Source organism: Lynx rufus, unplaced genomic scaffold, assembly GCF_022079265.1.
Source record: "Lynx rufus isolate CCGP_SWC_20201006 ecotype Redwood Valley unplaced genomic scaffold, mLynRuf1.p SCAF_2, whole genome shotgun sequence".
NCBI classification, from domain to species: Eukaryota; Metazoa; Chordata; class Mammalia; order Carnivora; family Felidae; genus Lynx; species Lynx rufus.
In genome coordinates, this window is record NW_025814834.1 from 188142525 (window position 1) to 188167431 (window position 24907).

Here is a 24907-nt window from a genome sequence, read left to right on the forward strand (position 1 = left end):
AGATAGATAGATAGATAGATAGATAGATAGATAGATAGAAGTAGCATTAATCATTGCTACAGATAGCACTTGCTAAGTGTCGAGCACCAGGTCAGGTGCTTCTATATTTCATCTGGTTTAATATTTAAAACAACCCTGAACAATGGGAAGGATTACTCCTGTTTTACGGATAAGACTAAATCTAAGGGGCCTGGGTAATTTGCCTAAGGTAACCCAACTAATCCTTTGCCTAAGGATCTAAATTTAAACCCAAGTCTATATGACTCCAAGGCCTGATCTGCTTTCCCCTCTTAAGCCATGTTGTCTTCCCAAATTCTGGAGCCCAGTCCTCTCTTGTGCATGAATGCGGGACCCTGGCTGGCCTTAGGCCCCTCCCTCCTTCCCCAAGGCCTGAGCTACAGCTGGGAGGTTGGGGCTGTGTCCAGGCTGTCCAGGGGCCAACCCCCTAGCCCGTCCTCTGTCCCCCTCCTGGGCTGGAACCACACCCATTCCAGCCCAACCTAGGTCTCAGGGCCTCGTTGAACTGACAGTCAGAGGCCCCGCAGCAATGAGGCCAGCTTTCCAGTTTCAGGACTGAGGAGGGGGACGGGGAGGAGGTGGCCAAGGGGATTAGGAAGGCAGTTCCTTTCTGGGTTACCAGGCATTCTGGGGCATGGGAAGGGGAGGCTGGTGGAGGCGGGAGGAATGGGGCCTGAGTGACTGCCTCTCACATGCCCTGTCCTCTCCAGACCCCACAGACAATGGACGGAGTACCTCCAGCCTTCATCAAGCATCAGGAGGGTGCTCAGTGACAGCACCTACTACATCGCATTACAACTCTAGTTTCGGGCCTGTTCCCACTAGACCGTGAGAGACAGGGAGCAGCATGGTGTCAGCACACAGGACACCTCAGTGACGCCTGGCAAATGAGCGCATGGCGAGATAGAGTGAGATGTGCCTCTGAACATTTCACAAGAGCTGGAGGCTGCCCTGTCCCACCATGGCCTTACATACACCTGCACCTCTGTGTCTCTGGACCTCATCTTCCTCACTCAACAGTCCACTGGTGCTCCTCTGAGCTGCCCTGAGCATGGCCTGTTGGGAACTCCTCCAAGCTTGCTGGCTGGCTCAGGGCTCCTGCGGGCTGGGAGATAACGAGCCTTGTGGTAACTTGTCTGGAACTTGTAGTGCAACTGTCCAGTGAATGAGGGAACCAAATGGCCACAAACGGTGACAAGAAAAGTTCCCATATGGATGAAGGCAGTATGGCCAGCCTTAGCACAGGCTGTCTTCTGGGTTGTCCAGTCTTCCTTTCTGGTCTTTCCTCTTTCCAGACCCCATCATGACTCCTGGGTACCAGAAAGTTCCACCCACTGAGCAACTTGTTCACATAGCAAGCGGCAGGCAGCAGCCGTGACCGAGGCCTGACACTTGTTCCAGCACTGCCCAGCCAGGCCTTGGCTCCCAAATGCAGAGCTGCCTCCTGCCAGAATTCTACAGATGAGGCTCCAGGCAGGTGCAGAGAGTTCCCCAGTAGCCCAGAGGCTGCATGGCTGGAAACATCGCTGCAGGAGCAGGACAAGCCTGTGGTTGGCACCAGATGGGGAGGCCCTGGAGAAGCAGCCTCTCCCACATTTACCTGGGTCTCGGATGCCAGAGAAGTGGAGTAGCGTGTGGGAGAGGTCCTGTGAACTCATCGGCCCTGGGCTTGGAGTAGGGACGGGTTCTAAAGGACAGGCTTCTTGGGTCACCAGGAAGTGCTAGGGCGGGTGAAGCCATGGGCACTGCTGGCCTCCTCTGGCAGCTCACTCTAAAGGCCCAAATTATCTTTGACTTTGGAGCCAGGGAAGGATCACAGAACTTCAAAGGACTCCTCCCTGTCCCTTCTCTCTTCTCACTCCCCCTACCAACCCTGGGAATGAGTTCTCACTAACACAAGGCCAGTCCTACATCTCCAGGCACGGCCAGGCCAGGTCAGGACACAGACATCCACCAGAGTGACCACGTGCCTGAGCACAGCCCACACTTCCTCATCCCAACTGCTCTAGTATCTTCGATCAGACTGCAGCCTGGGCCAGGCAAGGTGGTAAGCTCCTCAGAGTCTTCCTGGGAACAGTGAGGCCCTAAGTGGCTAGAGTACAGTGAGTCTCTAATTGGCTGCCTTCCTTTTCTTCTTTCTTTCCTTACTTCCGTGGATGAACTATAAAAGCCTTGAATTAACTGACCTGTTGTTCTCGGAAGGAACATGTAAAAACAACCCACCTGGCTGCCCTGACCCACCTCCTTGGCCTGGCCTCCTGGTCTGCTCAGCAGGAAGCAGGATCTGGTATTTGAGCCAATTCCAGATCATTTATGATGACTGGGCATTGAGGGGTTAAAAAAAAAGCCAGTGGGATCAGGGCCCTGCCCTCCAGGGGCTCCTGTGACGTGTCCATGGGCAGAGGAAAGGATGTGCCAGGAGGGGGTGGGCAGATGGTCAGAGGCCAGGGTGGGAAAGCAGCCCCCAGCTGCCCTGGAGTTCACCAAGGTGGACCAATTCCCTCCCGTTTCCCCTTAGAAGTGCCTACCTGTGACCCCAATTCTGTTGCCTTCAAGGCAAAGAGAAGGGCTCTCAGGACACTAATATCCAAGCCATGGTTCTAAAAACAGAGGGGTGCTCCTTCAGCCCCATTCTCTGCCTGGTTTGCATGGGCAGTGGGCCTTCTTGGAGCTGGAGCCGGCTGAAGCCAACCCCTTCCTCCCCTTTGAGGAGCCAGGCTAAACCCAGGGGAGCCTGCCTGTCTCATTCAGCTTCCCCTTCCCCACTGTCCCACCTACCTGAATTTCTGGACCTGACTTCTGTCTTCTCTCTCGCTTGCTACCTACTTGACACTGCCTGCACTTGGCCTTGCTTGGGAAAGGGCTGTGGAGTTAAACCAAATTGCACTGAGACCTCCATAGGAAGGTTAAGCTGTTCCCACCTCCCAACTTGCCTCTAAACCTCCAGAAAGAACAACTAGCTTCTTACTGTATGCGGAGGCCATCTGTCATCATTCTCCTCGCATAAGAGGCTTGGGTATTGGAAGACGAATGGCCTGAACTCTGCAGTACTCCTCCCCTGGGGTGGCTGGTGATAGCCGGTTGAGGGGAGAGGGGGGAACGGGCCTGGACAAGTTGGCAGGCATCCCTGTAGGCCCCGAGCTGTGAATGGAGGACTCAGGAGGGGATTCCGTGGGTGGTCCGCCAAAAGGAGCAGTCACCCTACTTGGCCACACAATCCCCTAGAGAAACGGGCCTGGGGCCTAGTCTGCCTAGGACAAGGAGTACAGAATCTGATCATTCCTGGAGTAGAACCAGACTCAGTGGCAGCTGGGGATCTAACTGCAGGTCAGCGGTACAAGTACAAAGCAGAGAGAGGTGGGACTTACGGGCTTGGGAACTGGCACCCTCAAGCTCACTGAGGGGTCTGCTGTCCCTGCAGAATGGCCCCAGGGTCCAAATAAGGCCTTCCTCCCTTGGCTGGGAATGAGGGTGGATCCACATGAGAGTCAGAGTGTGAGGGGGCTTGGGGAGGCCACTACAAGGGCAGGGCAGGGCAGGAGAGGATGAATATTAGGAGTGATGCTGGGGCTAGCCAGAAAAAAGCGTTCCTTCCAGGGGGTCCTAAGGCCAGGGAAGGGCCTGCAGGGAATGCTGGAGAGGGACTCCGAGTCTGGCTGAGAAAGAACTCACAGGCTGACCTGGAAGCCAGGCAAGGCCAGGGCAAAAGGGGAAGGAGCTGGCGTGTGGGGAGCTTACCACTCTCTCCTTGTAGACAATGTACTTCAACCACTTGAAGTCCTGCCACTTGAAGCCAGCGAGGACAAAGAGAGAATCGCGTTCGTATTGTTCGGGCCGCTGCATGGCGCCCTCAGGGTAGGTGATGCGCAGTGTAGTTTTGCTGCCCACGTCCTTTTCAAAGCCTTTCACGGGTGCTGAGTTCAGTCTACAGAGAGCAGGCCCAGTCAGAGCCTGCCTTGAGCTCACTGCATGTAGTCTGTGGGCTTGTGTTTGGGAGGCACTATGACCCCGGAATTCCCCAGGGGCAAAGAATGGGGAGCCAGGTCACCTGGAGTCACCTAGCTTTTGGAGCCCTTCAAGCCAGGGTTCTTCTTGAGGCTACTGCTGACCTTAGCCCAACTGGCCAGATGGCCAGATGGTTCTCAATGGACTCAGGGACCAGGGTTTGGGCCAGGACACTCAGGTGCCTGAGGCAATGCTTTGGGGAGCTCACCTGACCACAATGTCATAGTCATCAATGCGTGACCCCAGAGACTTGTTGGCAAGGACACCTCCATTGCCCACGATGATGCAGCGGCGACAGCTGAGGCTGAGGGGAGAGAGGCAGAGATCTCTGAAGAGCTGTCCTCTAGGTCTCCTTCTCCCTACCCCTTTGGCCCTTGGCCCCATGCCTTTGGCCGTGTGCAGGCTGGAATGGGGGAAGAGCAATGGGCTTCGGGCAGCATTCTGAGGCCAAAGGCATACTGTGGGTAGTTAGGTCACTCGCGACTCTCTGACATACCTAGTCCCAGATACTCTCCAGGAAAGCGTGGGTGTGGAAGGGGCAAGGGCACTAGTTCTGGGGTGGTGAGGAAGGAGCCTCTGGTAAGATGGCCTTCTAGGCTAAAGATTCCCCAAGGGTTAGTGGAGTCCAGGAGAGAGGGCAAAGTGTGCTGAGTTTGAAGGCTGTGCCAGAAAAGCAAGCAGAGAGGACAGGCCTGGGGGCACCAGGACCCACGGCTGGGCTTATTTTCAGCTCAGAAGCCCCCATGCTTCCAGTAGCCACCAGAGAGCCCTATGCATTTTGCTTCCCCCACCTGGGGCTTCCCTCACCCAGGGCCCACTGGCTTCAGCACTGTCACCGCCCCCTGCATTTAGGCCATGGCATCTCCCGCTACCACCGCCACCCAGGCCCTCAGACCTCTGATGGCTGAGGACTGAAATATCTTGCCAAGTGCTTTCAGTCCATGGGGTGCAGGCCCGCTGGAGGGCCTCGCTTATCTGCTTACCACCCCCAGCACGTGTGCTGTGCCTGCATGTGAGGACACGATACCCAGGGAAGTCTGGCTGGACCTCAACACCTCTGCACATGCCAGGCAACTGAGGGCAGGAGGCTGGGTAGCAAGTGGCTCACCTGTCCAAGGCAGGGGTCAGGCGGTACTCTTTGGTGACTGACAGGATGGCTTTGATCAGATTGTCTGTGGACAGAGGAGGGAGGTTATTGTTAGAGGGTCACTGACGTCCCCATGAAGTGTTTGTGAATGACGTTGGAAGCACATGCTACTGCGTAGGTTGGAGGTGGATAGGAGGGTGGGGAGAGGGGACTCTGGGCACAAGGTTGGGCTGGGCCACTGGCCTAGCTTTCTCCCTGATGAACAAGATGGAGGCAGGGGTACAGGCAGGGACACTCAGCTCTGCCTGGAGCCGGTCCCCAGCGCTGGCATGCAGTTCCTCCCCTCAGGACTCCTCAGCCCTTCCTGGGAAGTCTCCTCTGGCTTTCAAAGGCTCTGCAGTCAGGTCCCAGGACATCCCCAGGCCCAGGACCTGCTCAGACACAGAGTACACGCTGGACTCACCTCTGTGCCCTGACTGAGCAGACACCAGAGAGCAAATGAGGAGACCACCAACGCTGAAGAGCTCAAGTGTGCCCAGCCAGCTCCCGACTCAGACCCCTTTGCCTCACCCTCTGATATGGTCTTCCCCTCACTTCTCCCCCCAGTACTGCCCATCTCCAACCTTGGTCTTGGCGGGCTGTCTCTTCCTACTTCCTTCCCTCTTCAACCTCTGAGGCCTGACATCTGCCCATCTGCACTCCACTCAGGCTGCCCCCAGCAAGGGCCCAGGACCTCTGTGTTCTCAGATCCTGTGACCACTATTCAGATCTCATTCTTCTTGGCCTCTCACTGGCTTTGGCCATGGTCATTGCTCTCCTTTCAAACTCTAGCATAATGAGAACATTATAATATACTGTATAATGATACTGGCTTTGGAGTCCAATCCTGGCTTGTGCTACTTCAGGGCTCCGTGACCTTAGATAAATCAACTTACTTTCTGTGTGCTTTAGTTCCCCATCTTTCAAACGAAGATGGTAATTCCTACTCTGCAGAGTCATTAGGAAGATAAAAAGATAATGTGCACAGAGATCTAAAGATAAAGTAAGTAAATCGGTACAACCGTGGTGAAGACCATCTTAATAACATTAAGCAAAGATGTAGATGTGCACAGACTAAGATCTTGCAGCTCTCCTCCTAGGTAGATAGCATCAGAACACTCGCTCATTTGTTTAAGGAAACCTGTACGAGAAGGTTCACTGCAGAACTGTTTGTAATAGCAAAATGTGGGAAGCAACTGAAAAGCCCAACAAAGGAAAACAGATTAAACATGGTACACAGAATACTACCTAGCAGTAAAAAATACATAAACCAGTGACCTTTGGCTTTGGGTACTAATACAGATATGTCTGTAAAGCATAAGCAAAAAAATCGATTTGAAACACACACACACACACACACCCCAGAGTATTATTTGTAAAGTGTAAAAACATGCAAAAACGATATCAGATTTTCAATGGATATATAAATATGTCAAAAAAATAGATAAAGAGGCATTGAAACGATAACCCCCAAACCAGGATAATGGTCTCCTGGAGAAGGAGGAGAATGGAATGGGAAGGGATACACAGAGCTTTAATTGTATCTCCTGTTTTATTTCTTAAGCTGGGTACACATTGCAATGTATTCACCTTTATTCTTTTCTATATGCCTGAAATATTCCATGTAAAGAAAGGATGCCTCCCGACTTAAAGATAACAACTCCATAATTTTTTTTTAAAAGATGGGGTGGACAACACTGTCAGATGCAGCCAAGAGGTCAAGTTAGGAACTGAACAGTATCCTTTGGATTTCCCGGGGGCACTGAGCAGTTTCACTGGAATGATGGAGGAGAAGAGAGTGCTCCAGAGTAAAGGGTGAGAAAGAAGCAGTGAGCACAGTTAATCTTCCCAGGAGGTGAAGGAGAATGGGTAAGGAAATGAACCTTTAAGGAGTGTTCTATACTAAGTGCCTTTAGATGTACCTTATGGAGGGCTTCAGGGAAGGCCACAGACACCCTCCTTTTCCCACTTCCCATTTGACCTCTAAGGAAAAGCATATTGCTACTAATTGCCCAAGGTCAAGGTATGGCTTGGGTTTTTGTTTTCTAGGAGGGGACCTTAGCAGAAAGGGTATAAATTAGCAGGTGCTCTCTTGTTGCTGGCCGATGGGCTATGGACCAGCCTTTCCAGGCCTTCATAGCTTTGTAGGATTGGAGTCTTGAGTGAGGATTTGGGAGAAAAGTAGGCTGCTTAGCTACCTGTACCCAGCAAAAAGGAGTTCTTCACATGGTTCAGCCCTACCCATTAGATTTGCCCTTGGGGATCTGAGGTCAAAACTCCCATTCTAGAGTGTCCTCCTGCTGGTCACTGTCTTCTTTTCAGGAAGGTGTGGACTGGCTGAGTAGAGGACTCAGGTATTTTTAAGTCCCCTGGCCAAATGATATCATCCCTTCAACAGTTATCTTATTTAATTCTGACCACAACCTAATACAATAGTATTATTTTCTCCATTTAACTGAGGAAGAAATTAAAGCACAGACAGGTTAAGTAACCTGTCCAAAGTCACAGCTGATAAAGAAGTAGTACTGAGATCTGATCCTTGAATGTCTGATCCTAAAGCCCAAACTCAACCATGCCATGAAATAGTACAGGAACTTGACAGGGTATCAGAACCACTAAACGGTCAGAGGTGGGAAAGTCAGGAGGGAATTGCATGAGTGAAGTCCCTAAGGCAATGGAAGGGGACAGTTCTGAGGGCACTGGGGGGACGTCAGCCTTGGACAGGGTAAGAAAGAACTGAAAGGGAGACCGGGGTAAAGAGGGGATGATGGAGGAGCCTGGGCGACTTCCTGGAGGATGGCCTCTGTCTTCTCAGGGATTTCCCCCTCGTACCTGGTCCTCCAGGATGGATCTCCCTGACGTCCTTTCCTGTGATCTCTTCCCCCTTCAGAGCCATTACTGTCCTGCGCTCTAAGTATCTGTGTCTCTACCAGACTGGAGCTTTTTTATGGAGAAGGATGGTACTGTCCATTCCACTGTTGTATACCTGGCCCTGGCCAAGTGGTGGGCTCCGAGTAAACGAAGAGTGAAGTAAGAAAAAGAAAGGAAGGGAAAAATGGAAGGAGAGGGGTGGATCCCCAACATGGGGACTTCTGAGGGTACAGCCCTATCCTGAGTGCAGGGAGACAGGCTGAGGGATGAGATGTTAATGTAGAGTGGGCCAGGGTTCCCAACGTACCTTGACCTTTGATCCCAAAAGGCGGCACAAATTCCCGAATCCTAGCCCACTTGCGGAAAGAGTCATCCAGGAACATGGGTGCTGGCTTGGAGAACCTGGAATACAACAGGGCTGTTGAGGATCCCCAAATGCAATAAGCTGGGGTATGGACTGGCTCTTCAGTACATCTGTCTTGGCAACAGATCTGCCGGGAGGACCTTGACACTCCAGCACACCCTCCCTGCCCCCGGTCAGTGGGTAGCTGCTGACATAGCTTGTCCAGTGGAACCTGAGTTCGAAGGGGCAGTCTCTATGTGGCCGGCCACAGGGGTAGAGAGGCAAGATCCACTTGCCCTGGATGGAACTGCAGCACGCCAGAAGCTCTCTGGCAGGCGACCCAGGCATGCACCCCACCAGTCGCTGCAGCCCACGCTGTTCCTGCAGTCTGGGAACACGGAGATGACACACTGGCCACATGAGCAGAAAGATACCCGAAGACAGCCAGGGCATGGAGACAAGAGTTTTGGAGAGAATTCTGGGAGGTGGACTACCCAGGGTGAGGAGGGAGAATTCACAGTGAAGACGTATAAGAGCCGCAGGAGACAGACGTTTGGTCGAGAAGAGAAAAATGGGAGCGTCCCATGGCTGAGAGGCAGGGCTGAGCGGAGGCCTCAGACAGGTAGGAGCCTGAGCACCTCTGCTGGCAGAAACCAGGAGGGAAGGCTAAGCTCCTCAGGAGGTGAGGGAGGGACACTAAACACAAGGGGGGTGGTAATGTGGGCCTGGAGGAAAGATAGGGGGGAAACAGGGGGAGAAGGAAGGATGAGGTGATGCTGAGTTGAGAAGGGAAAAGAACATTTCACTTCTCTTGGGAAAGCCCAAGGAGTGGGCAGGCCGTGGTGCAGGCTTTCGGGGGTGGGGGTGGTGGGCAAAGTCAGAAGGGATGCAGAAGGCAGTGAGGACAGAGGGAAAAGCTACAGGAGAAACCGAGCTCTTTGGGGATGCTTGGACAACACAACCTCACGTGGAACCAAGCACCCTGGCTCTAAGACCTTTCTCAGGGCACCTGGCAGCCTGGAAGACAGCCAGGTCATCTACTGTGTGTTGATTCTTGCTGTGGGGCCTGCTTGGGGCCTTGCTGGCCAAGAATGAATGTGTGGAGGCCTAGGCCTGGGCTCCGTCTCTGTATTTCTAACTCAGTCTGAATCAGCCACTGAAAAACCTGAAGAGGAGAGGCCCTCTTAGCCTGTGAGGTAGCCTTCTGAACGTCCTCCAACTCAAGCAAACCTTTCTCACTTCCATCATCACTGACCACTATAATCAGCCTACCCAGGAGGAATAATACCAGTAATCACTTGGACGTCTAATATTATTACAGATTTTGAAGTGAACTTGAAAGAGGCAGAAAACTTTCAATCCTGCTCCCTGTCCCATTACTCATGGCTGGAAAGACGTTGTCAACACTCGACAGCACGGACAGGCCATTCCTGCCGAACAGCCTGCCTCTGGACTTCTGAGTCAGCACACTTCCCTTCTGTGTACAAGGATCATGTATGTCTCTCATACCCAGTATATCAAATCCAAGTACATTAACATATTTGATGTTTCACCAGAGGCACCGAGGATTCTGGCCACAGCCTATATGAAACAGCGAAGGAAACAAGGTCCCTGGATAAGCCTGGAGCAAGAACCTCTCCTCCTGTGTCAGGAGCTTATAAAATGTTTGCAGGGGCGCCTGGGTGACTCAGTTGGTTAAGCGGCTGGCTCTTGGTTTCAGCTCAGGTCATGATCTCACAGGTTTGGGAGTTTGAGCCCTGCGTCGGCCTCCTCACTGCTTGGGATTCTCTCTCTCTCTCTCTGCCCCTTCCCTGCTTGTTCTCTCTCTCTCTCTCAAAATAAATAAACTTTTTTAAAAAGCTGGAACAAAGTCTTTGCAAAGTTTCTCAGTCAGGCTTGGACAGGCTTTATCTGCTTCCCAATATGTACTGGACATCATATGCTAATAAAATCTTCTAAGGTCTTACCAATGTTCTCAACATATTTTTTCCTTTGCTCTCTTTTCTTCCTGAGAAAGCGCATTTTGTTAATTTTTACTTTAAAAAAAACTTATTTTCATTGTAGCTTGTAATATATGCTAATTATGGGGAAAATACTGACAGGTGCACACACATAAACAAACAAACAAACAAATAAATAAATAAAACCCATAATCCTAAAACACAAAGGCAACTAACCTTATGGTATGTATCTGTACTGATTTTCCTTTTCCCATATTATTTCTTAAACTATTCTGTAGACTACTTTTTTCACTTTCTTTTTTTCAATTAAAAAAATTTTTTTTAATGTTTGTTTATTTTTGAGAGAGAGACACACACACAGAGTGCAAGCAGGGGGAGGGGCAGAGACAGAGGGAGACACCAAATCTGAAACAGGCTCCAGGCTCTGAGCTGTCAGCACAGAGCCTGATGTGGGGCTTGAATGCAAGAACTGTGAGATCATGACTTGAGCTAAAGTCGGATGCTTAACCGACTGAGCCACACAGGCGCCTCTTTTTCACTAATAATGAAAACATTGCTGTGGAAATGGACACAACTTTCTCATAATACACAAAGACTAGATCAAACAACAAAAACAATAAGCTGCTGGTCACCTGACACAAGTTGGCCCCCAACAATTGAATGTACAGGATACACAAATGAAAATATGACCAAAAAAGCAGAAGTTGCAACATTAGTGTTCTAGCCTGAATGTCTGTGTTCCCTCAAGTTTGTATGCTGAAATTTCATTTCCAGTGTGATGGTACTTGGACGTGGGGGCCTTTGGGAGGTAATTAGGGCATGAGAATAGAGGCTTTATGAGTGGGATTAGTGCCTTTATAAGAAGAGGCCAGAGAGTTAACTAGCTCTCTTTCCCCCATAGGAGGGTACAAGGAGAAGTCAGCCATATGAACCCTAAGATGCCTCTCACCAGAACTCGACCTTGCTGGCACCATGCTCTCCGACTTCCAGCCTCCAGAACTGTGAGAAATACATTTCTGCTGTTGAGAAGCCACCCAATTTACAGTAGTTTGTTACAGCAACTAGAGCTAAGTAAGTAATGAACAAAAATCTCGGGAGAGATCCTGGCAAAAAGCATTAAATGGGTCTGGTAAGTGTTTTTTTAAAAATCTTTGCCTCTAGGGGTGCTTGCATAGCTCAGCTGGTTAAGCGGCTGACTCTTGATTTCGGCTCAGGTCACGATCTCACGGTTCATGGGTTCAAGCCCTTGCATCGGGCTCTGTGCTGACAATGCAGAACCTGCTTGGGATTCTCTCTCCTTCTCTCTCTGCCCCTCCCCTGCTTGTGCACTCGCTTGCGTTCTCTTTCTAAAAATAAATAACTAAATAACTAAATAACCTATTTATTTCTGGTTTTTAAACATTGTCCATCTCACCTTGTTCTTTTATTGGGTCTGTTTTAGGTGCTTATTTTGTAGACCCTCTTTATTCCTTGACGGATCAAGCCAGACTCCTCTAACATTTTCTTCTGCTACTTGGGTGCACCTTTGTGCAAAGGGTAGTCTTTTTTCCTGCTCTGGATATATTTAAAAAACTTTTTATTATGGGAAATTTCAAACATGCACACAAGTTGAGAAACAAAACAGTGAACCCCCACAGACCTATTACTCAGATGCGGCAATTATCAGTCATGATCAATTTTGTTTCCCTTCTACCCCATCTACTCTCTCTGTGTGTTATTTTGGAAACTCTCAGAAGTTATACCATTTAATCCATAAAATACCTTAGCATTAATTTCTAGAAGATAAGGACATCTTTAAAAACCTAACCACAGGGGCACCCTGTGGGTGGCTCAGTCAGTTAAGTGTCCGACTTCAGCTCAGGTCATGATTTCATGGTTCATGGGTTCAAGCCCTGTGTTGGGCTCTGTGCTGACAGCTCAGAGCCTGGAGCTTGCTTCGGATTCTGTGTCTCCCTCTCTCTTCGCCCCTTCCCTGCTCACGCGCGTGTGCTCTCTCTCTCTCTCTCTCTCTCTCTCAAAAATAGACATTAAAATAACCCAAACATAACCACACCTAAACAACTCTTCTTAAAGCCATTATCACACCTAAAACACTAGAATTTCTTAATAGCAACAAATCATCAGTTTCAGATTTCTCCTTAATTAATGTTTGTTGTTATTTTAATAGTTGTTTATTTAGATCAGAATGAAAGCATGGTCCACACACTGAATTGGGTTAATCTCTAGTCTCTTTCTAATCCATAGGTTTCCTCCTCTCTTTTTCTCTCTTTGGCCTTTTCATCTTGGCTCCTGAATCCTTCTAACACACTCCAGTAATCAAGGAAAGAAAATGTCCTTGCTTTCTAGTATGTGAAGATGTTCCCAGGTTTGTCCTATATATTTCTTGCCTCCATCTGAAGTCAGTCATTTTCCAAGGAGTCCTGGTTATTGGAAATGGTATTTAGAGACCACCATCTGGGTGGCTGGGTCGCTCATGTCACTATGGTTAGTCATTTTTCCCAGGTGTTTTCAGGGGGAAAAAGCCAGGAAATAATTTTTTTAACATTAATTATTTATTATTATTTTTAGAGAATATGCAGGTGTGGGAGAGGGGCAGAGAGAGAGAGAGAGAGAGAGAGAGAGAGAGAGAGAGAGAGAATCCTAAGCAGGCTCCATACTCAGCATGGAGACCAACATGGGGCTCAATCCCATGACCCTGGGATCATGACCTGAGCCAAAATCAAGAGTTGGACACTCAACCAACTGAGCCACTCAGGCACCCCATAAACAGAAAATACATCATGCATTTATACTAGTATTCCCAACGCAAATTCAGGATTACAAGATTTGTACTTACTTTCTTTTTCTTATTTAATAGCTTTATTGAGATATAATTCACATGTCATAAAAGTCATCTATGTAAGCTTCCTTTATATTTGTATCTCTTTTCAATTAAGTAGACATTCTTGCCTATAGTGATAGCAACACAATTACTTATCTGCTTTATCTTAATACATATTTACAGATAGATACATGTAGAAAAATATATAATATTTTTAGCATAACGTTACTAACACTCTCATTACTGAAAACAATTTAAATACAGTTTCTTTACAGTTCTTTTTGTCTCTGGGTATACCCTATTAGAGAAGTACAGACAAGTGACGTTGCTTTTGCCACTTGAAATAATTCTGCTGAGTTTTAATTCGTTAATGATACGTAGTTAAGTCCATTTGTTTCATTTTGCTTTTGCTTTTTAGGGGTTGCTTATACCCCATTTTAATTTAATTTTGTTTTATGACGATATAACACTTTACCTAGTGCCAAACTAAATTCACAAAACAAGATACATTCAGAGGAGTCTGACATTTATTTCGGTGTCTGACTTCTGTTGCTTCTATTCCCCTACAGTATTTATTTTTTATCATTAACTTCATTTTATTTGTATTTTATTCACATTAGTATTATTCCTACAATGAATTCATTTTTATTTTATCCTTCCTTTTTTTTTTTTGAGGTGAGCAAATACACAGTACATATATGTGTGTGCAGAGTACTACTATTCCCTTCTTTATTCAATAAAAATAACATATACTGTTTCGCCTACTGAGGTGTTTTTTTTGTTTGTTTGTTTGCTATACAATATACTGTGGTAATCACTCCATAGTAGTATGTAGAATTATATACTTGATAATATTATTCAGTCCCCTGAGTTGTTGCAATCTTGTGTAAAGTAGGTTCTACCAACAGCGGTTACAGTGAATAACTTCATGCATATGTCTTTTCTCTTTGCCAACATATCTTTGGAATAGATCCCGAGGAGTGGGTTGGTTGGGTCAAAGGGAAAATGCACATAAGTAATTTTGCTCCATGTTGCCAAATTACGCTCCACAGGGATTGTGCCCCACCAGCCATGTAAAAGTACACTGTCAAACACTGCAATTCGGCCAGTCTGATAGGAGAGAAAAGAGTATCTCTGTGTTGTTTTCATTTGTATCTCTTTTAGTGTAAGTGAAATTGCACATCGTTATATCTATAAAAGGGCCATTTGCACTCCTTTTTCTATTACCTTGGTTCCTATCTGTTGCCCATTTTTCTATAGGATTACTTGTTTTCCCTTTTTTTCTCCCAGCTTAAAAAAATTATTTTAATGTTTATTTTATTTATTTTGAAAGAGAGAGAGAGAGCGTGCAAGCAGGAGAGTGGCTGAAGCGGGAGCAGAGAGAGAGAGAGAGAGAGAGAGAGAGAGAGAATCTCAAGCAGGCTCTGTGCCATTAGCACATGCGCCTGATGTGTGACTCACAAACCGTGAGATCATAACCTGAGCTGAAACTAAGAGACGCTTAACCAACTGAGCCACCCAGGTGCCCCTCTCCCAGATTTTTTGAGATATAACTGACATCTAGGTTGTGTCACTGTGTAAGAGTATGATGTGTTGGTTTCATATACTTGTATATTACATTATAATCACCAACATAGTGCTAGCTAACAATCTTCCCTTTTTTGACACCCTGCATATATTAAATATATAAACCCACTGAGACACAATTACAAATATTTCTCCTAGTTTGTTTATTTAACATTTACTTGGCTTATGGCATTTTCTTGCTTTCTTTTTTCCCCTCATTTTTTGCAATAGGTTTTTTAAAAATGTAGTAAAATTTGTCAACCTTTTACCTTATTGTTTCTGGATTCTGAGTCTTAGAAAAATTCTCTTCATTTTCAGGTTATGTCTCTTTCCTGGCTAGAATCCCATCTATTTCTCCTGTCTTTCTTGCCAGGACCCTGGACCCCCAGTTCCACTGTCTTTTTGCCCCATCCATTAGGCAAAATCTACCCAGAGATTAATCTAACCCTACACTCTTGCATTCTTTGTACTGCTAGAACACACACACACACACACACACACACACACACACACACACACCCCACACTGACGTGAACTGATGCCAATACAAATTCATAGACTTGAACCTTAGGCTGGACCCTCAACTTTGCTCAGTAGCTATTCCAAACCTTCTCCACACTCCACAAATGCTCTATCCTTTCCAACTTTGTTTAAGCAGATTATTTCTTCTCTCACTTCACAGCCCAATCCAGGACACTCAGATAGGAACTCATTCAGTTTCCTGTTTCCTTATCTCACCCTTTCGCCCCCCAAAGTTGATCTCTTCAGCATGCTCTGGTTCCCTTTCCTGTTTGTCGCCCCCCCACCCCGCACCGCACCCCGAGGCATGCAATCAAGCTCAGGTCTCTCTTATGTGAAAACAAACACACAAACCCACTCAACAAACTTTCCTGACCACATACCCCTTTAGCTATCCATCTCTCGCTCTCTCTACGCCTTCGTGGCGAGACATCTAGAAAGAGCAATGGCTATTCTGTCTCAACTCCCCCATCTCCTGTTCACTCCTTAATCTAACGTAATTGGGATTTACTCTTCTGAGACTACTATCACACTCCAGCACGGTGCACTATTTGTAGCTCCCTGAACATGCTGGTCTTCATGTGCTTACACGTGCAGTGCCCCCCCCCCCACTCTTTTCCCCAATCCCCTCCCGTCTCTATCTGCCTGGAAAATCCCTTGTTATTCTTTCAGTTTAAAGGCTATTTCCTCTGGACAACCTTCCCTGCTGCTCCCAGGTAGGCCTGTCGTCTTCCTACAGTGTTTCCACTGCACTTTGCTCAGCCCCCATGAGGTGGCTCAGTGCCTGCAGAGGCCTTGGAAGCTGAGCTAGGGGCCATAAACAACAGGAAATGGGGTGGGGTGATGGTAGAGGTGGTGCATGTATATGTGTTTGTGTTAATTCTGCAGGTGGCCTGGGCAGAGCCTCATGCTACACCTGGGACAGAACCAGGGGCTTCTGTCCCGAGACTAGTGTGCCAGTGTGGGGGCCTGGCCAGGGTGGAGGTGGCCTCTGAGGTGCAGAAGGACTGGTCAGACTAGCGGGGGTGTGGGACGCCTGACCTGCTTGCCCTGGCCTGGGGGGTAGCAGGGTAGGGTGGGGCAGGCTCAGGCAGACGGGCCCCAGCCTGCCAGCCCAGGGCTCCAGCACGCGAGGCAGCCTTAGGATCAGGTTTCAGTAGGGTGTGTGAGTGCGTGAGAAGGAACAGGGGAAGGAGGAGAGGGAAGTTGCACTGGAACCTGTCCCTCTTTTCTCCTTAGATCCTAGAGCGTAGTTTGGAGACTTGTGGCACTAGGAGGGCACATGATGAGGGTGGGTCTGACCCCTGTGCCTCTCATAACAAGGCTGTGACCGCAGGAACCACAGGCTGCCCTGTCCACAGACCTACAGACTCTATCCAGCTAGCAAGGCAACCCAGGGCCCTCTGAAGATAGCTTTCAGCTCATTTTATGCCCAGTGGTGTGACTGAGGCACAGTGTAGAAGGTGAATGTCCCCAACTCTGGCTCATCAACCTAAACCACTACTGAAGGTCCAGCACTTAAAAAAATTTTTTTAATGTTTATTTATTTTTGAGAGAGACACACACACACAAAGTGTGAGCGGGGAAAGGGCAGAGAGGGAGAGAGGGAGACACAGGATCTGAAGCACTGAGCTGGTTAGCACAGAGCCCGATACAGGGCTTGAACTCACGAACTGTGAGATCATGACCTGAGCCGAAGTTGGACGCTTAACCAACTGAGCCACCCAGGCGCTCTGAAGGTCCAGCACTTTAGCCTGTATCCAGAGACCAGCAAGAAAGGTGACTGGGTCTTATCAGGGCGTGAGGAGTACTTATATGTGGGCACCAGCAGACCCAGAGAAGGATCTCCCTCCTAGCTCCCACCAACCAAACTGAAAGAGGAGCCTCCAGATGTGGGTTTGCTGGATTAGGATAACACACATCTTCTGTTCTCCATCTGTGCCTGTCTGGCCCTCTAGCTACTCATCCCAGTAAGTGTGAACAGCCTAAGCAGCCCAAGGGACAAAGGGAAGACAGAACCCAGCAGTGGGTCCTGAGGACCAGGGGCCACAACTAATCTGTCTGTTAGATTCAGTCATAGACCTTGGCCCCCCAGAAGTGAGATTGTCATCCAGCAGGGTGAAGGCCAATCCCCACAGATCCACTGTCCCAGAACCTGTTCTGGGGAGTGGGGAGGTGGACAACACAGAGGGACATGGGCTTTCTATAATCTACCTGGTCTCATTTGGGATCTTGTTGCAGCAGCCCCACCACAAAAGGCCCTGCACAGTAAGACCTTGGTATACATCCAAGCCAGCAAGATGAGCACTTCCTAAATGCCTCGCAAACTTCTGCCTTCCTGCATATTTCCCTCACTGACCACCTGAATGGGTCCCCTGGAGAACAGGAAGAGAAAGGATGGTCAACCCGTAGGGCAGGTGGACATATGTCCAGGGAGAAGCAGCACAGAGGTAGAGAACACAAACAACAGGTAACAACCAACAAGTCCTGTTCCAAACATCAGCACGCAGTTCCTGCCTCCTTATCCTGTGTGGGACTAGATGGAGTGGAAAATGCCACCCCATCCAACAACTACTGGCCTACTCGGCGCCAGCTCCTGTGCTGAGTGCTGGCTGGGGCCTAAAGGAAAATCAGCCCTGGCCCTTCCCTTCAGGAGCTAGTAGTAGACACAGGTAAACAAATAATCATAAAATGCGTCTGTACATCGTGCATCGTGTAACAGGGATACAAAGGTCTTAGAACGACTTAGGGCTACAGGAGAATCTTTGTGAAGAAGATGACAACAAAACTGAGCTGGGCCTTGAAGGACAAGTAAATGAGCCGGGTGGAGAATGTTAGGAGGAGAGTTCCAGGAGAAGGGTAGTGTAGGCAAAGGCACAGGAGAGAAGAGAATCTTCCCCTCAAGGTATCGCTGAGGCCAGACAGAGTAAAGCAGCACGTACCAGGGGTTAGAGTAGCTCAGCCTGGTGACCCCTCCCAATGAATCTGCCCTCTAGTCCCACCCAGGGGGTGGAGCAGTGAGTGAGGAAGGAAGGAGCTGTCGAGTGTATTCCGACTGGTGTAAATAAAGCAGTTGAGGTGTAAACTCTGCACGGAGGGAAAGGCCAGGGCAGGGCGTGCATCAGCCCCGCCGGGGTTGGCCTGGTGCCCTGACGCTGTGTCAGGACCAATTTCAAGCCAGATCATCACTGGAAACTCGGGCACTCGGTTCATGCTCTTTCTTGTTGACACCTTGCAGTGGGTATCAGCATTCCTTCCCACTCCCCGTGTAAATGCAGGCTACTTTTCATTCCGTATGTTTCCACTGAGCTGACCCCCCCCCCCCCACTGCTGCTGGGAGGAGTGCATGTCCCAGGCTGGCCAATCAGGACGGTTCACCCGGAACCAGAGTAACTGGCTTAAAGTGGGCACCTGATCCAAGTGGGACAAATCAAATTCTTCTCTGAGGTCTAATATTTGGCCACTGGGGGATATGGGAGTCTCTTTTTCTCTGAGATAGTGAGCTGTCATGACCGTGTAAGCCAAGAACAGGGCTTGTACAAACTGCGGCCCATAGACCAGATGCCAGTTTCTATAAATAAAGTTTTATTAAAACACAGACATGCGGGGCGCCTGGGCGGCTCAGTCGGTTGGGCATCCGACTTCAGCTCAGGTCACGATCTCTCGGTCCATGAGTTCAAGCCCCGCGTCGGGCTCTGGGCTGATGGCTCAGAGCCTGGAGCCTGCTTCTGATTCTGTGTCTCCCTCCCTCTCTGCCCCTCCCCCGTTCATGCTCTGTCTCTCTCTGTCCCAAAAATAAATAAACGTTAAAAAAAAAAAAATTAAGACACAGACATGCTCATTCATTTACCTAATGTCTGTGCCTGATGTCACGCTTTACCAGCAGAGTTAAGTAGCTGTGGCAATCGTTTGTGGCCCACAAAGCCAAAATATCTACTAACTGGACCTTTAAGAAAAAATGGGCTGACCCTGGGCCTAGAGCTGCTGGAGCCATCTTCGTGGCTACACAGAGAAAACAGTCTACATAACAGGCAAACCAAGATGAACCCAGAGCCAAAACACTGGGAGAAAGACACTGTTTGGGTCCTATATTCAGGCGAGCCTGAAGATAGTTCAGCCCCTTGATACAGGTTTCTACCCACGACAGCTGCTACCTAGAGGAAAAAGTTTAAGCTCTTTCATCTGGTTTATGAAGCCCCTGTGATCTGGCTCCTGTCTACCTCTCCTGCCTCAGATACCCCCTCCTCCCTTTCCCTAAGTGCTACCCATACCCAACTATGTAGAGTTTCTGTAACCTGCCAGACTCTTTAATGCCTCCATGCTTTCATACATGCTATTCCCTTCGCCTGGAATTTTCTTCCCCTTTTCATTCACAGGCTGAATTTCTGCTCATTCTTCAACCGGACCCCAGCACCTCTACCTTCTGAAGGTAATCTGAATCCTGGGGCGCCTGGTGGCTCAGTCGGTTAAGCATCCAACTCTTGATTTCAGGTCAGGTCATGATCCTACGGTTTGTGAGATCGAGCCCCGTGTCGGGCTCCATGCTTTCAGTGCAGAGCCTGCTTAAGATTCTCTCTCTCTCTCTTTGCCTCTTCCCCACTTGTGCTCTCTCTCTCAAAATAAATATTTTTAAAGTTTATTTATTTATTTTGAGAGAGAGCAAGTGGTGGAGGAGCAGAGAGAGAGAGAGAGAGAGAGAGAGAGAGAGAGAAAATCCCAAGCAGGCTCTGCACTGCCAGCACAGAGCCCGACACAGTGGTCAAACCCACAAAGTCATGAGATCATGACCTGAGCTGAAACCAAGAGTCAGACACTTAACCAACTGAGCCACCCAGGTGCCCCTCTCTCAAAATAAATAAACTTTAAAATAAAATAAAATAAAATAATAAAATAGAATAAATAAAATAGAATAAATAAAATAAAATAAAATAGAAAAAATAAAATAAAATAAAATAAAATAAAATAAAATAAAATAAAATAAAATAAAATACAACAAAGGTAAGAGGTCTTCCCTGAGTCACACAGGGCTGACGGGGCCTTCCTCTGGTCTCCATGGTTCCTTGTGCACTCTGTCCTCATGGCACTTACCACACACTAGTGCAATTGCCTGTTTCCCCACCAGATCGTGTGGTAGCCCTGGCACACGGCCAAGCACACACAGGTGTTCTGCAAACGCCTGCTGGCCAGAAGCAGGGGGAGCAGCTCAGGTGGGGGACTCCACAGTGTGGACCCTGGTGGGCCACTCCAGGCCTAATTTTTGCTCCGCTATTGAGGTCTAGGGGCTGCCTTCTTGGGGCTTCTCATGGAAACTTGGATCTCCCTGCTCCAAATGGCCAGGCTTCTAGCGACGTTTCTATTGTTTCAAAGCAAACCCTTCCTGAATCTGAACCACGGCCAGCTACTGCCCCTCGGCCTGCTCTAGGACTGTGGCCGCAGACAGACTGGAGCCACATGTATGACATGTATGACAGGCAGGGAGGCCTATGCTGAAGGAGGAGAGGAAAGGCTGAGCCAGGCGACCTTCAGGGAGCAGTGCCCAGGCTCCTGCTTGACAGGGCTCCCACTGACGATGTTGACAGCCTGTGCTCAGTGTGGATGAAGGAGGGGGGGAAGGGGCTGAGACTTCCTAGCGAGGGGAGGGAAGCATGGGGAGGCAAAGGGGAGAACTGTGAGCTGAGAAGCTGCTGAGAGGCAAGCACTCCTCTCCCTGTGAGAGCGTGGGTGATGGCCAGACTGCCCATGGGGGCCATGTGTCTTTGGTGCCCACCATCCATCTCGTCAACGTGTGCTACAAGAGCTCAGAGTCCCTGCCTTCGAGGATGATGGGTAAAGCAGCCAAGCACAGACAGACACAGCTGTGAAATATCTGACAAGGGCCACAATAATCACAACAGTAATGACAGCAGTTTACAGTTATCGAGACCTTACTACATTCTGGACGCCGCTCTAAGTGCTCTACGCGCATTATCTTTTTTCATCCTCACAACACCCTCATGGATTGGCACTACTTGCACCCGTATTTTTACTGATCACACTGCCTGTGTTTACTGATCACAAGCCACCCACCCCTCTGGGAAGCACGTTATTGGGGCTGGAGAGAGGACCGAGCCAGACTGCAGGGGACTGAGGAGGGAGAGAAGTAAGTGTTCAGGAGAGCTCAGGCCATTTCTTTTTTTTTATTTTTTATTTATTTTTTTTTAATTTTTTTTTAACGTTTATTTATTTTTGAGACAGAGAGAGACAGAGCATGAATGGGGAAGGGGCAGAGAGAGAGGGAGACACAGAATCCGAAATAGGCTCCAGGCTCTGAGCCATCAGCACAGAGCCCGACGTGGGGCTCGAACTCACGGACCGCGAGATCGTGACCTGAGCTGTAGTCGGACGCTTAACCGACTGAGCCACCCAGGCGCCCCGAGCTCAGGCCATTTCTAAAGAAACTTGGTAGTGAAGGAGAAGACAGAAATAGGATGACAGCTGCTGAGTAGGGGGGTGGGTAGGCAATGAGTGTGTTTGTATCCGGCCAGAAGGAGACGAGCAGAAGAGAGAGGGGGTGCAAGAGACGGGGCAGGGGGACAAGGGAACGAGGCCCAAGGAGGGTAGGGGACAGGATCCAGAGTAGAAGGGGAGGGACACAGAAGGCAGGATACCTTCTCCCTGGAAACAGGGGGGCAGGATGTGAAGATGGCCACTCTGATAGGTGCGGCTACAGACAGGGGAACCTGAGAGAATGCTTCCCAGACAGACTCTTTGCTCTGGGAAATGCCTGGCCTGGGGATTTGGGGGATTGTGGGTATGAAGGTGTAGACTGCAGTAACCTGTGAATGGTGAAGACTGGAACAGTGACCGTGATAAGTCCACCAGGGACAAGGAGCGCTGAGCAGTGCTGACACTCAGGAGAGGCTGAGGCCATGGAGCCCCAGTGGGGCCCATGCATGCGTTGTGTTCTCCATCAGCAGCTCAGCGGCCCAGAAGCAGAAGCAGAGACATAGTTGGACGAATACAACAAGCATGGGCATTGCTGTATCGGGTTCGTTGGAAGGATCGGAACATAACGGAACTCAGAGAAATGATGAGAGTACCACTGATGCCTAAGACCATACGCCTTGCTGCCTTAGGGCCTTTACTCTGCCTGGAACGTTCTTCCTCCAGATATCCATTTGGCCTATTCCCTCTTCTCCCTCCAGTCTTTATTCAAATGTCACCTCTCCCACAAGGTGAACTCTGACCATCCTATTTAACACTGCAATCTGCTCCTACCCGCCTACCATACTTTCTTTTTTCTCTACAGTATTTATTTTGTTCTGATTTACTAAATAATTTCCTGATTCATTGTTTAGTGTCTGTGCTTCCCTGGTAGGACATAAGCTTCGTGAAGGTAGGATTTTGAGGTGAGGACATTATCCTAGATTATCCAGGTGAGCCCTTATGCATTCACAAGTGTCCTTATAAGAGAGAGGTGGAGAGAAGTTTTCCCACGTGCAGAAGAAAAGGCAATATGACCACAAGGGCAGAGACTGAAGTGATGTGGCCACAAGCCAGGGAACATCAGCAGCCATGAGAAGCTGGAAGAGGCAAGGAACAGATAATCTCCCAGAGCATCCCAAGGGAGTGTGGGTCCTGCTGACACTTTGATTTGTGCCCAATGACGCTTATTTTGGACTTCTGGCTTCCAGAACTGTGAGAGAATAATTTGTTATAGCAGCTACAGGAAACTCACACAAGTACACTATTTTCTCAGGCCCAGAGATAAATGAAATTCTTAGAAGAAGCCTTCAGCCATTTTCTCCCCTCTGCTTAGACATAGTGATAGTGAATGAGCAGAAGCTGTCTTGTCATATGAGACCTCTTGCCCTCAGAGGAGAGGGCTGGGGCAGGCAGTCCAGGGGAGCGGCACAGGGCAGTTGTTGCTGACCACCATCTACTCTGCATCCCCCCACAGCTTACGGGTCCAGGAAGGACTGGAAAAAAAAGACTAGAAAACATGACTGTCTTAAATACCCAGATGCTTATGCCCAACTGGTGGTTGCCAAATTTCCGTCTCAAATCCAGACCTATATCCTGTGCTCAAGACTTATTATCCAGCTGCATCTGGAGTGTCTTGGCCAAGATATCTCACTGGCACCTGAGTTCAACATATTTTTTTTTTTTAATTTTTTTTTTTCAACGTTTATTTATTTTTGGGACAGAGAGAGACAGAGCATGAACGGGGGAGGGGCAGAGAGAGAGGGAGACACAGAATCGGAAACAGGCTCCAGGCTCCGAGCCATCAGCCCAGAGCCCGACGCGGGGCTCGAACTCACGGACCGCGAGATCGTGACCTGGCTGAAGTCGGATGCTTAACCGACTGCGCCACCCAGGCGCCCCTCAACATATTTTTAAAAAGGAATCCATGATCTTCCCCTAAACCTATGCCTCTTCTCTTTTGTTCAGTGAAGAGCACCCAAGTCACAGACTAAGGGGCAACCTACCTGGCTGCTCGCTGCTTCTGGGGTCTCAGGGTGGCCTCGCTGCTTCTATCGGCAGGGAAGCTGAAGGCTGTGCCATCTGTGCTGGCCACAGAAGCCTGAGCCTCTGACCCAACGTGCTGCATTATGTCACACACCTCTTCACTGGCCGAGGGTGGACAAGGCATCAATGCAGACTGCTCTTGGAATTTCCTCTGCAGGTCGCCCTGGGCCCTAGCTGGGCATGCTGTTCCTACAGGGAAGTACTCTAGCCGTCTTCTTTAGTCCAAGGGCCCCAGCTTTGCTCTGGACTTTGGAGACTTTGGGTGAGGCTGCACGGGCGGGATGTTCTCTCTCCTAACGCTACACCAATTGCCAAATGGAACGGGTCAAGCTAGTGACAGATGGGAATCCCACCAGTCACAGTGTTACTGTTCAGATCCACAGAGAGAACAGTCTCACAATAAGAATTCCAGCCCACGTGAAACACAGACGCGGCTACTTGCACGATTTCCGCCACCTTTTGCCTCCACACAGATGGCCTGGCCCCTGCAAACCCAAGAGGCCCTACATCTGCACAATAAGCTGAGAGGTGTCCCGAGAGACAGACTCTCTTATCACCATGTCTTACACTTACCGCCATATCCTTAATACTCAGGAGAGCACCTAGCATATTGTAGTTAATCAACGAACAAATGAATGGCCAGCCACAACATGTGGGCCCTGCACATGAAGCAGGGATCTGTCAGAGCCGTAAACCAAATGAACCAGCATTCCATTTCCTCTTTCACATCCATCCATCCTGTGCTCCGCTACTTAGCTCTGCATGGCCATCTAGCCAACCACCCGGAAGGAGGACCAGAGACTTGCTAGAGTCATTCCATGTACTTTCCCAAGACACGCATTGCTAATGCCTGGTAGAATAAAGGGTCCTGCAGACAAGCAGGCCCCAGCCCATCCTGCCCTTCCTTGGAAGATCTTCAGATTGCGCTGTTATCCCTAGAGTAACTTGTTCCGTTGATCAAATTTTTGGATCAATAAGTGATGCGATGCTTTTGACTGGTTAGTCTAGATCAAAATCACTCGGAGGTTGTTTTATTCTCCGAGGTCACCCCAACCTAAATTGTTGACTCAGGATGAAGTCTGTTGTCCCTGTTGGTTGATTGATAAGGTCTCTTTGAGCCAGTTAATTAAAGCTCCATAGGGTCTTCTCGTCTTGTTATTATATTCCCG

General features: G+C 49.0%; 1 protein-coding gene across 1 annotated transcript in view; it reads right to left on the reverse strand.

Annotated features, from left to right (window-relative positions):
* ST3GAL3 (ST3 beta-galactoside alpha-2,3-sialyltransferase 3) overlaps positions 1-24907 on the reverse strand; it is a 200096-nt gene that overhangs the window by 19707 nt on the left and 155482 nt on the right. Inside the window, exons 6-9 of the mRNA XM_047084561.1 lie at positions 8328-8422; positions 5132-5195; positions 4232-4327; positions 3757-3943 (exon numbers count right to left, since the gene is read on the reverse strand). Coding sequence (XP_046940517.1) covers positions 3757-3943; positions 4232-4327; positions 5132-5195; positions 8328-8422 — 442 coding nt within the window. The remainder of the gene's footprint in view (positions 1-3756; positions 3944-4231; positions 4328-5131; positions 5196-8327; positions 8423-24907) is intronic.